We start from the raw sequence: 12,183 nt of genomic DNA on the forward strand, positions 1-12,183 counted from the left end.
GGGAGCGACAAGGGTGGTCCAGTTCCAGAAGGGGCAGAGCAGTGATCTGCTGCCCAGGGCTGCCCTTTGCCAGGTCAGGATCTCCCTGAGGCTGCTGGGAAGCACAGAGTAAGAAAGAACCAGAACCGATGAGCGTGGCATTTCCCGTGGTAAACCACTGGGCACCTTCTTTCTCACATGGCGACCCCCGAGCTGAGAGCAGCGGGGCAGCACCTCATTGTCCGGGTCTGGACTCTCGTACACTTATCTACACATTATGCAACAAACAAAGGCACAGGCAGATCTTAGCGCCATTTCAAGAAACTATCGGCAGTAAATTGACTAATAATAGTTTGCGTACTGATTCTTATTATTGTTTTACTTATAATTTGGCTTTAAATCTTCAAGGAATCAGTAGACAGCTAGGAAAGTATTTTTAAAATTCTGATAATTTTCTTAATGCTAGAATTGGGTTATGGATTAATCTTTTTTTAATGGTGTTAAAAGCGCAGGGGCTCACAGAAGCGTAGTTCTGTGATTTTTACTTAATGAGTCTCAGACTTATACTGTGTGTCTGTTATTCTTCAGAACCATCGAATATGTCTAGTTATGACCAATTATGATAATGCAGGGAAAGGAAGAACTCTTAGATAAAAAGTGTGGCCGCTTGAGTAGGGCTGCTGTCTGCGTGGCCCGGGCCCCGGCTGAGAGGGGCGAGGAGCAGTGGAGTGTATGCTGGGGGGTGGCTCTCCGACTGTTCTGATTATGTCTGACTAAGCTGGATCGCAGTATTTGGGGTACTGAAGAATATCTGAAATTGTTGGGAAATGGATTGCGGGACCCCCGCAGCCGCAGTGTCTCGGCTGGTCATGGATACCATCGTTAAATCGCCCCCACGGCATTTCACTTGCCCGGGTGAGCCAGGCTTCCGTCGCGCCATGGTCACAGTCTCTGAACTTCCTTTCAGGTGTTCGTGAAATGCCACTTTGACTATGACCCCTACAACGACAACCTGATTCCCTGCAAAGAGGCGGGACTGAAGTTCTCAAAAGGAGAGATCCTTCAGATCGTTAACCGTGAAGATCCAAACTGGTGGCAGGTGAGAAGGGCTCTCGGCCCGGCTGGGGCTTCTGGCCTTGGCCCAGTCTTAGGGTGCTCTGAGAAATGTGGGCACCCTTCCCTGCTCCCACCTCATCAAAGAACCCCCTCCTTTCCCAGATGTCCTGATTGCACTTGAGAGACCCTGAATCTGGGGGGAGTGCAGTGCCTGTGAGGAAGACGCAGCTGTCTGACAGCTGCGGACGACTCTGCCTTGGGCAGGGGGACCTCAAGGCCCTTCTTGGAGGGTCTCCTTTGTCTCAGGTTACTTTGTGTGATCTCAACGGGCCCATGTATCTTCTCACCTGCTCCAGGGTAGAGGCGAATGCTGGGTGAGAGGACAGAGAAGTGATCAATTGCTCTAGCTAAGAATAGAAAGTTTAGAGCATTTGAGAATTACAGAGCACTTTTTCCTACATGATTTGCTCCTCATAACAACAATCCAGCCAAATTGGTGGTGCCAGTGTTAGGTGTGTATAGATGAGAGAACTGCGGCCTGGGTGGAACAGGAGTCTTAGCTGGTCACGTAGCCCCCTCCTCCCCCAAGGTGGGCTCTCGAGAAACAGGCTCGTTGTCCCCCCCAAGCTTGCTTTCTGGGTGTGAAGAGGAGGCCCCCTCGCCTCCCTCTTGTTCTGTGTGTACGCCTATGGGAGCGCACACTTGTCTGTGGCTGGATCTCCCAGAATGGACTCTTCTCTAAAAGCAGAAAAGGGAGACGGACGGTGGGATTGTTCGGGTTTTTTAGCTGGATAAAACTCCAGACTCGGCTGCAGTGCTATTTTGTGTCTAAGTAGACCATAACTTAGTAACATCATAAAACTGGTAACATTCATTTTAAACTGGGACTTTACTGCACATATACATATGTAGCAAGATATAATATATAATGTTAGAATAACATTATAATTGTATCTTGATACATTATTTATATATAGAATAACCTTATAATTGTATCTTGATACACTGTTTATATATATAGAATAACATTATATATTATATCTTGATATATTGTATATTTACACATTAACATTATCATAAATACAATATGTTCAAAAGCATTTTTCAGTGAATGAATCTTGAAATGAATAAATCAAAATTGAAGATGGATCCCAAATTCCTAGAATCTTGTATTCGGTTTACTAAGCTTATCTTAATTATTAAACTATCGATTATTAAATATGAATATGTACATAATATATGTAATATATATTGAGTATAAGAAATATTAATTATCAAATTCTTTTTAAATGATCCTTTTCTAAAGCTGCTTTTTTTTTTTAACTTTTTTCCCTCCTTGTTTCTATTTCTTCTTTCTCTACTTGAGTCTTTCTCTTAGTTCTTTTTTCTCAGAATTTATCCTCATCTCTTTATCCACCCTGAAGTCTTTCCTCTTGAATATTATTATTATTATCAATGGTAATAGTAGGTGATTGTAATTAATATATAATTTGTTACTTCTCTGAATAACATATAAATTAAAATTACTAATGCTATTCGTACTATCAGCTAGCACCTCTGTCATGCTTCACGGTTTGCAGAGAACTTTTCAAATATATTTTATTCTCTCTGAGGCCGGTGTTGTTACCCTCCTCTTACAGCTGAAGAAGCCGGGCAGACAGGGTTAAGTGACTTGCTCAGGGTCACAGAGTTAGTAAGCGTTGAGGCCGGGTCAGAACTCCTCTTCCTGACTCCAGCCCAGGGCTCTCTGCCCCGTGACTCCACCTAGCATTTTCTCCTTAAATCGTCCATGTGGGCAGCGTGGCCATGCAGGGGAGCCCGTATCTAGCCCCATTCCTGGAGGCTCCTCTCGTCCCGGCTGGCAGAGGCGGAGGTTGGTGTGCCAGGGATCGAGCCCCTGGTGCTGAAACTTTGCCCAGTGTGCCTTCCCCAGAGGGGGATTGAGATCTAGCCCCCCACCAGACGCCCTTGAGAGGTCCCGTACTTGAGCCACCATAGGGTGGTCCGTAGGGGAGGGGTCCTCGGCCTTCCGCCTTTTACAGGCCTCCATTTGATTCCAGGCTAACCACGTGAAGGAGGGAGGAAGCGCCGGCCTCATCCCCAGCCAGTTCCTGGAGGAGAAGAGGAAGGCGTTTGTGAGGAGAGACTGGGACAACCCGGGTGAGCCTCTGGGTCCTTGCTTTGCCCGCTGCTGAGTCCTGGAGCCTTAGGCCCAAATCAATCATAAATATATATTGGGGGGGGGGAGTGGAGAAACAGAGAAAGTGTGTGTACATCCACCCGTCCATCCATTACCTGGAACTGCGGACTCACTGTCTGAGGCTCAGTTTCCCCTTTGGTTCCCTCAGGGGCAGGGCACGCCCATGGGCTTCCACAAGAGCATTTCCCCGTACTTCGGCTGCTGTTTAAAATCCACTTGTCTTGTTGTCTCCAGGGCCTTTTTGTGGAACCATAAGCAGCAAAAAGAAGAAGAAGATGATGTACCTGACCACCCGCAACGCAGGTATTGTGAGAGGTTCTGGAAAGGCTGGCTGACCTTGCGGGCTCTGAGAGCAAGAGCTCCGCCGTGTCGCTCAGGAGTGTTGCTGGCTTGGGCGCCCGCTGCCCAGCGTCAGGGAAGTTGTGCTGTGTCATTTCTGGGGGCTTCATAGCCAGGCCTTCCCCTGCTTCCGCCACCCCGTAAGGGGCCCGCTGAGGGCCTTGTTGCCTGTCGCCCTCTCTCTCGGCGGACTTGCTCCCCTCAGGGGCTCTGCTGACCCTGACAGAGGGGACACTTGCTGCCTGGGATCCCCAGGTGGAGACACAAAGCCGGGCGGTCTCTGGCCACAGCAAGATGGCCCACAGAGCTCTGCCCTCGGGCTCGCCCGGACAGGCTGTGTCCCTGCAGCCGGGGGCCCCGCCATTAGCAGAACGGTGCAGACACTGGCCGTGGTTGACACCCTCCTCTCCCCACTTAGAATTTGACAGACACGAAATCCAGATATATGAGGAAGTAGCCAAGATGCCGCCTTTTCAGAGGAAGACCTTGGTCTTGATCGGGGCCCAGGGGGTGGGCCGGAGGAGCTTGAAGAACAGGTTCATCGTGCTGAATCCCACCAAGTTTGGGACCACAGTGCCGTGTGAGTAACCGCCACCACCTCCTGCCCCGCTTTGTGTCATGTTGTCATGCCGGGGCTCCTGCTTCTCTCCTGATCCTTTCTCTGATCTGACCCTGAATCCTTGGGCTCGGGAGTCTTGTGCCTGCGTCCTCACAAGGCTTTCAGAAGCGTCAGGCGATGGCCTGCCTTCTTTTTTCTTTTTTTTCCAACTTCGATCTTTTTTTTTTTTTTTTAATTATTTTTTCTAATTAATTTTATAATTATAACTTTTTTTTGACAGTACATATGCCTGGGTAATTTTTTTTTTTTACTACACTATCCCTTGCATTCCCTTCTGTTCTGAATTTTCCCCTCCTTCCCTCCACCCCCCCCCAGATGGCAGGCAGTCCCATACATGTTAGATATGTTACAGTATATCCTAGATACAATCTATGTGTGCAGGACCGAATTTCTTGTTGCACAGGAAGAATTGGATTCAGAAGGTAAAGAGAGCCTGGGAAGAAAAGCATAAATGCCAACAGCTTACACTCATTTCCCAGTGTTCCTTCTCTGGGTGTAGCTGAGTCTGTGCTGGCCTTCCTTCTGACGAGATTGCCCGGTGGCTCCTCAGGAGAGCTGCTACTGGTCAGCTGGGGCCTGCCGAGGTCACTGCGGAAGACCAGCAGTGCCCAGAGCTGGGGCACAGACTGACACGTTCAGTCTCATAGCAACCTTAGCACGTGGCAGGCGCCCACGGGGCAGTCGTGGGCTCGGCCCACCCTTCCTGGAAGTTAGTGGCCCAGTGCAGCTACAGGGCTGGGGAACCGCACACGGTCGTCCTCTCTCCGGCCCTTACCCACCACAAAGCGATCGGGAATAGTTGTGACGTGATTCATAGTGGAAGGCGATGAGCTCTCCTCATGGCTGGGAGCTCTCACGTGAATTTTATCCGTGGAAAAAAGGCTTTTTGTTGCCAGAATCACAATTTTGCGAGGTGCCTCCGGATTGTTTTAGACACTCTGAAGCTCCTTTGCCTCATTAAGCACTTGGCTGACACAAGGGGGCCTGGTCCCTGGTTCTGGTTCTGGTTCAGTCAGGGGGGATCCGAAGCCATGGGGCCCTCGGGCCTTCCTGCCAGGCTTTTGGTAGAAGGGCTGAAAGTCTCTAGGGGATGGAGCGAATGCCATTAATGTTTCCCAGTCAGCTGCTCCGCCTTTGTGAGAATGCTCCCGTGGCCTGTCACCACATGTAGGGAGGGGGACTCTGAGATACTGAGATAATTGCCAAGCCCCTGGACACCCCATGGAGAACGCAGGGCAGGAGGGCAGTGGGCACTGGTTGGGGAGGTCCCTGGGTGGGAGGCTGGGGGTGTCGGCCCCTGCAGAAGGCAGAGTCTGCTCTGAGAGGAGGCGCGGGGGGGTGCTCTGTCTGAGAAGTAGGGGACAGACCAGTGGAAGGGTAGCCCAGGGAGCTCAGTCCCTAAGCTTTCCAGCCAAGATTGTTGCAAGGGGCTTAAAAGGAGAGCCCCAGGACAGGCTTGGCATTAATGGAGATTCTCCCTCCTGCTCTCCCCAGCCTCTGGGCCTCTCCAGCTCCTTGTGGGCCGTCCTGGTTGTGTCCTGAGCTATAAATAAGCCCCCAGGGGCTATTCTGGGAACTTTATCACCATTCCTAAAGTTGCTTCTTTTCCCTGTGGAAAACCCTGCCCCGTGTGCCAGGCCCTCGTGGTCCAGACTCCCCATCTGGAGCTTCTAAGGCCAAACATCAGATTGAAAACCTCTTTGTCGTTTGCCTTGTACAGTCACCTCACGGAAGCCGAGGGAAGACGAGAAAGATGGCCAGGCGTACAAGTTTGTGTCCCGTGCTGAGATGGAGGCGGACATCAAGGCCGGGAGGTACCTGGAGCATGGAGAATATGAGGGCAACCTCTACGGCACCAGGATAGACTCCATCTTGGAGGTGGCCCAGACCGGGAGGACGTGCATCCTGGATGTGAACCCGCAGGTGAGGGAGTGCAGGAGGTAATCGGGAATGGCCCGGAGCCCCCCAGAAGTTCTCAGTGGCCTCCTCCTCCTGATACTGAGCCGGTCAGTCCGGGCCAGAGTGACCCAGGACAGCAATGGAGTCTGGGGGGCGTGACCTGCGGGCTGCACAGGTAGAACCTGGGCCAGATCCATCCGGTTATGGCTGGAGGACTTTAATCTGTGCATCGATAGAAGAAAGCGGGACATCCTGGGGGAGGGAAGACAGAGGCCTCCATTTGTTGTGGGGGAAAAAGCCGTCTCCTGTCAGGGACGTGGCTCCCGTGTGCCCATGGGACAGAGTTCATCCGGCTCGCTCAGTCTCACATCTCCGAGTGGAGATGAGTGCATGTGGGGAGCCGTACACGGGCCTAAACTTTCACCTTTCCTTCCAGGCTCTGAAAGTGTTGAGGACATCTGAGTTCATGCCCTACGTGGTGTTCATCGCCGCTCCTGAATTGGAGACTCTGCGAGCTATGCACAAGGCCGTGGTGGACGCTGGGATCACCACTAAGCTGCTGACGGTGAGCGGGGCTCCCTCTCACAAGCTGCCCACCTTCCCTCTCCTGCCTTCCGTGAAGGGGGTGGGCCAGGACTGTGGGGTGGGGTGGGAGGGCACTGGGAATGGGGGAGCTCATGGAGGCCGGGACGCTGCTGACCGCTGTCAGATACGTGGCGGCTCCCCCGGCCGCCTCCCAGACCCCCTCAGGGCAGGAGCAGGCTGCCCGGCTACCTCCAGTGGGGGCCTTCTGACCTCCCAGCCGGGAGCCACGCTTAGCAAGGCCATGGTCGCCTGGGATTCTACTCACGGGATCAGGATTAATTTACTGTAATCTAGGGTCTGGGTCCTTGGAAAAGTTGGGCAGTGGGTCATGGGGTTTAAAACAAAGATGTGGAAGGTCAGGTGTGTCCAGCCCCCTCCCTCCACGTCTAGGAGGCTGAGCTCGGACGGGTCGCTTTCCTGGCTGGGGTCAGGCGGCCTCCAGCAGCTCCAAGCCAAACATCTGCTGGTGTTGGCAGAGGGAGCTCCTCACACTGATGAGCCTTAGGTCAGGTCCAGAAAATAGGGAGCAAAGGAACTGATTTGTTTACAAGCTCAACATGGTGACTTAGGGTGACTCAGGTTAGGGGACGGGCATTTTTTATTGGCAGCCGTGCAAACGTAAGAACTGTTGGCAGTGATGTCAGCCAAAGGACGGTGAGAGAATGGTCCTGGGGGGCAGGGGGAGTGCCATGATTCTGGCCAGAAGCCAGCCAACTGCTCCCTGTCCCCCTCGAGTCAGCCCGGGGGGAGGGGCTTCTTGGCTCCGCTGTCAGATCTGCTCTGCGAGGCCCTTGTCAGGATCCCGGGTTTAGCCACTCAGGATTGCCTGGGGACCCGGCGAGCTGAAATGCCATCGTAAAAGTGTTAAGCAAGCTCACGGGCCCGGGCTGGACTTGGTGCCAGCCGGTGAGTTCTGTGCGTCCCGGGGCTTCCTGTTTGATCTTTCTGATGCATCCGGGGGAGCCGTGAGGGAAAAATAAATGGGCAGAGAGCAAATCCGGCCCAAACGAGGGGCGCTCCTCCTGGCTTTGTGCCAGCCTAAAATGGGATGGACCTCCCACGTCATCGCGCTTCCTTCCTTTCCAAACCCTTGTAGGACACGAACCTGAAGAAGACAGTAGATGAGAGCGCCCGCATCCACAGAGCCTACAACCACTACTTCGACCTGATCATCGTCAACGATAACCTGGACAAGGCCTTCGAGAAGCTGCAGTCCGCCATCGAGAGACTGCGGGCCGAGCCGCAGTGGGTCCCCATCAGCTGGGTGTACTGATGGGCCCTGTGCGCAGAAGAGACAAAATGGAACCTTTCCAAGTAAACGTTTGTCTAAGAAACGTGTGCGGCGCTAGACGGTCCCGGCCAAGTCGAGGCGTTTTTACTCGGTAGACTGAAATATTAGGACACGACTCGGAATTTTTATAGAAAATGTGGAAGGGGAAGTGGACTTAAATATGTAATTTATCTTAATTTTTCTAACTTTTTACAGATAATCTTTCTATTCATATCACAGAGAGAAATGCGTTGAAGCATTTTGTATATGTTTTGATTTAACATTTTTGCCTTTTTCATCCAAGTTTTCCAATCATTCACTTTAACAGTGTATTTTGGTCTCCTATTTTCACTGTGATAATGGATACTTGAAGCAGTTTTTGTAAAACCCTCATTATGGTTCTGTTGCCAGCTATTCTTATTAAGGGAAAACACTAATTATGAACTGTCATCTAATTTAATTTCTTCTGAGAGCAGAATGTCAGTAATCAGTGCCATAACCAGCATCCCATCACCTTCCTCCGTGTCTGCTTTCTGCTCTCCTGGAGGTGGGTGGGGTTGCTCATTGTACTTTATAGAGACAGTAGGTCCCCTTCATGTTGGTTTTTTAGGGGGAAATGCAGTGCGGGAAGGGGCCCTCTCCTCTGAGCTGTTCTTGTAAGCCATTTCCCAGCATGCATTGTGTGAGGGAGGGTGCCGCCGCTCCCTGTAACTGGTACGGTGGGGCTGAGCGAGAAGGGGCGCTCCCACAGAGAACCCGAGTCCGGGAGAGACGGAGGAGGGAGAGAAGGATTCAGGAAACAGAAACTTAGGTCAAAGTATTTATTTTCACTAGTGAAAATTTCACTGATAAGGAAAAAAACCTTTAATTTATTAAGCTTTTATTATAATATGGTCAGCAGTTCCATTTTACAGCTATCAATTCCTGTGATATTTAAAGTTTCTCTTGCTTTTCCATTTTGAGGTGTTCGTGAGTGAGCCTTGTGTTTTCTGAGATGTGACATGATAGGATTTTCGTGCCGTGTTGTGCTGAGAACCATATCCATTGAGTAGCTTGTGAAAGGTGGAAGCTTTTGCTAAATGCTCTAACTAGATGTTATTTATAGGCGCGTCTCTGTTAAGAGATGAGCTTTATGCTTATGACAGGCCGTAGCGTGGCCGCCTCCTTGTGCTCGCTGACATTATCATATGCAGATTTCTACATTCCCATTGGCTCGCACATCAATTCCGCCGCGTGTAGCCGGACGCTCTCCCGGGACATCTGGCTCTGTCCCTTGCACATCCCAGTGTCGGTCCTGAATCTCCTGGAGTTTGACGTTTGGGGGCAAGGAAGTGAGTCCTAACGAGTTCCCCCCAACCTTCCAGCCCCGGGAAGGAGAGGGCCCTGGTGGGAACCTTGTAAGAAAAATGGAGACTTGCAGTGATGGCCTTAGGCTTTCAAGGCCTGATTCGTGCACAGTGTGACAGGGTACGGGCTGCCTAAAGTCATCACCTGGTCCCTTTAAGACCCAGCCTCCAACACTGTGCTGTCCCGGAGTTCGGCTGACCCTGAGAGCTATGACACAGATCCCTTTCCTTAGTCTTAGGACAGGTATTCAGCATCTCCTGAGGAAACGTTCTCTAAAACAGTCACAATATTTAATCAGTATATATTTGCATCAGTTTCTTGTCTTCCCATCGTACCACGATCAAGGGACCTGTTTAGAGGCAACTCTAGGTGAGTTTAGGGTTTCTGTGTTTTGTATTTGGCGTAAGTGCAGTTGAGCTCGGTCCAGTGTGCAGAAGGGAGCGTGGAGTGTGTCCCGCCCTCGGGGAATGTGGTGGCCTCCTAGGGACGACGGGCTGGGGGGTAGGGTCTGCCTCCTGTCCTGGGGGGCTGTACCACGTGTCCTTAGAAAGGAGCCTGGGACGAAGGCCGGACTTCTCTCAATGCTAGATGTGCCTGAGTTCTGACTTCACCAAAAAAGGGACTTGGAATGGTTTCATACCCTCGGCTCCCTTTGCGCACAATTGTCCCAATTGGATTTGGAAAGTGGTGAAATGTGGATTTGATAGAAGGGCCGCGAGGAAGGGGCTTGGCCCCCTGGCAGGTGCTCGGGGACCTCACGGGGTTAAAGGGAAGCCCTGAGGGCCGGCCCACCTCTGCCCCTCAGCACCTGGGTGACTTGGGCTGTGCCCACATGTAAAATGAGGCTCTTCTAGATCCAAACCCTCGGTCCCAGGGCACGTCTTTAGGGCACCCCAAGAGCCTTCTTTCTGGGAAATGTGAACCAAACCTTGGTTTTCTTCTATTCCCTTTAAGCTTGCCCAGGTAGTGGCCTCTCGCTCACAGCAGAGCAGCTCCTAGGTGCCGGCCCCCTGACGAGCAGCGTAGACCCAGAGGGGTTGGCTTTGGCCCTGGCCTTCTGCAGATCCAGCCGGTTCTTGGAAATGGGGACACGTGTGACGTGGCTTTTGGGAGGCATGGGGAGCTCTGATGGCAAGGGAATGGTCTGAAGCGATTCCAGATGCTCCGCCATTTTGGTGAGGGACCAGAGGATGCCGTGCAATCTTTTGAAATCTATGAACAGCCTTGAAGATGATTTTCCTTGGTGAGGGTGCGTCATCAGCCCTCAGGAGGGTGTGTTTGGGCTGAATTGGCTTCCTTCCCGCAGCTCCACGGGGACTTCATTGACACGTGACAAGTTCTGCACCAAGCTTTGCTCGCCCCCAAAATAGCATTTTATCAATAGCCCCATGCAGCAGTCAGGCCGGGGACAGACCCAGGCCCCACAGGACGTTGCTTTTCCTGGCAGCTGACTTGGAAATCAGGTTTCCTGAGGAGAGGTAACCAGGTTCCCTGGGCGCTCAGGTTCTGGGCCAGGCCCACCCTTCTGGGCTGCTTTGGCTGCAGGGCGACGGTGTCTCGAGCAGTGGGAGACGGCCCTTCCAGGCCTGCCAGGTGCCAGAGGGCCCAGCGGCCGCATCGGGGGAGAGGGGACGGCCGAGGGCTCGGCACACTTGTCACTGATGAAGCTTTGCAGGCCAAACGCCGTAGAAACTGGCCGGAAATCCTGGGTCGTCTCGCCTTTTGTTGGCTGTGACGCCCCCAGTTGGGGGATCTTTGTCTGAAACTGAATCATTGTCCTTAAACATCTGCCAGAGGTTCTGGGAACCTCCCTGTGCTAATGAGGAAGAGCCATGGGTCGTGTTTCATATACGTACCATGTGTGTGCGCCCCCCAAACACATACACACTCACAAATGTATAAAATAACCTAAATCTATCTCAGAACTGATGGCCCCTAAAGCATCTTTTGCCTAATAAAACAGCATATGTATCTAACCCCACCGGGCGTTAAAAGCCGAGTCCTCGGCTTTGCAGAATTGGCGCTTGGGGTTCTGCTCCTGGGGCCCACCCGGCTCCGGCCCCACCTGGAAAGCAGCCCCTCACCCCAGGTTTTAATCAGCAGGTCAGAACAAACAGCCGCGGGAGTTACTTTACGAGGGGTGTCATTGAGATGGGGACGGGCCCAGCTAGAGCTTCTCTTGGCGGGAGTCGCCAAGCCTGTCAGAGTCGCCGTCTTGGAGCAGCCGTGGAAGACTTTCCTTGCCCGTGGTGGGCGCTGACCTCCCAAAGGGAGGCGGGGAGAGCTCGGTGACCGGGTGCCACTAGGGTTCATGGGGTGCTCACTCTGCCCTTGAGGCACTGCCCTGTTCTGTTTACCCATGGTTCGCTTCCAGTGGTGGCTCCAGGTTGGATGAGGCATTCAGCCCCCCCTCCAATCACCCCAGTCCCCGGGCTGGGCTTTTTCTAGCTAGGAAGGCGAGGCTGGTGGCCCCGTAGCGCGGTTGCCTCCCTTGTCCTGCTCTCACTGACACCACCCGTGAGAAGTGAGTCCTGCTAGGTGGGGATCTAATCCTGGTCTCCTGGGATCAGATCGAGTCTGTCAGGTTATGTGAGACTCCAATATGAGAAGGAAGCCCCCCCCTCCCCCCAGGGCCATCTCCATCTCCAGGTTCTTCTGCACCGTCTTTCCAGGCCTGGGAATCGGTGCCTGGTGCGCATACCCTTTGGATGCCCCAGTTTTAATCCCATAGCAACCCCAAAGATGCAGGCCTCGGAGCCATGGTCTGGCCCTCCTGGAGCCAAAGCGCGACGCCTGCAAGGGAGGACTCTTCCGTCTGTGTGTGTGAATAACTCAGGGTTAGTCTAGGGAGCCGGATCTTGCTTGGTCCTTGAGTTCTTTCTCTGCCGC

The 12,183-nt window shown here is 52.5% G+C and overlaps 1 protein-coding gene across 6 annotated transcripts in view; it reads left to right on the forward strand.

The window, feature by feature from the left end:
• The window catches only part of PALS2 (protein associated with LIN7 2, MAGUK p55 family member), an 82,192-nt gene extending 74,181 nt beyond the window's left edge, over positions 1–8,011 (forward strand). For 5 of the 6 annotated variants that reach the window (XM_074269170.1, XM_074269172.1, XM_074269169.1 and 2 more), the window contains 7 exons: positions 947–1,078; positions 3,096–3,195; positions 3,470–3,538; positions 3,993–4,154; positions 5,914–6,116; positions 6,529–6,657; positions 7,774–8,011. In XM_074269170.1, the coding sequence (XP_074125271.1) occupies positions 947–1,078; positions 3,096–3,195; positions 3,470–3,538; positions 3,993–4,154; positions 5,914–6,116; positions 6,529–6,657; positions 7,774–7,950 (972 nt within the window). In that variant the 3' untranslated portion in view covers positions 7,951–8,011. Of the gene's footprint in view, positions 1–946; positions 1,079–3,095; positions 3,196–3,469; positions 3,539–3,992; positions 4,155–5,913; positions 6,134–6,469; positions 6,658–7,773 lie in introns of all 6 variants that reach the window. The other variant, XR_012482484.1, reaches the window with a different exon arrangement.
• The last annotated feature ends 4,172 nt before the right edge of the window (positions 8,012–12,183 follow it).

The sequence above is a fragment of the Sminthopsis crassicaudata genome, chromosome 5 (assembly GCF_048593235.1).
Source record: "Sminthopsis crassicaudata isolate SCR6 chromosome 5, ASM4859323v1, whole genome shotgun sequence".
NCBI lineage: Eukaryota > Metazoa > Chordata > Mammalia > Dasyuromorphia > Dasyuridae > Sminthopsis > Sminthopsis crassicaudata.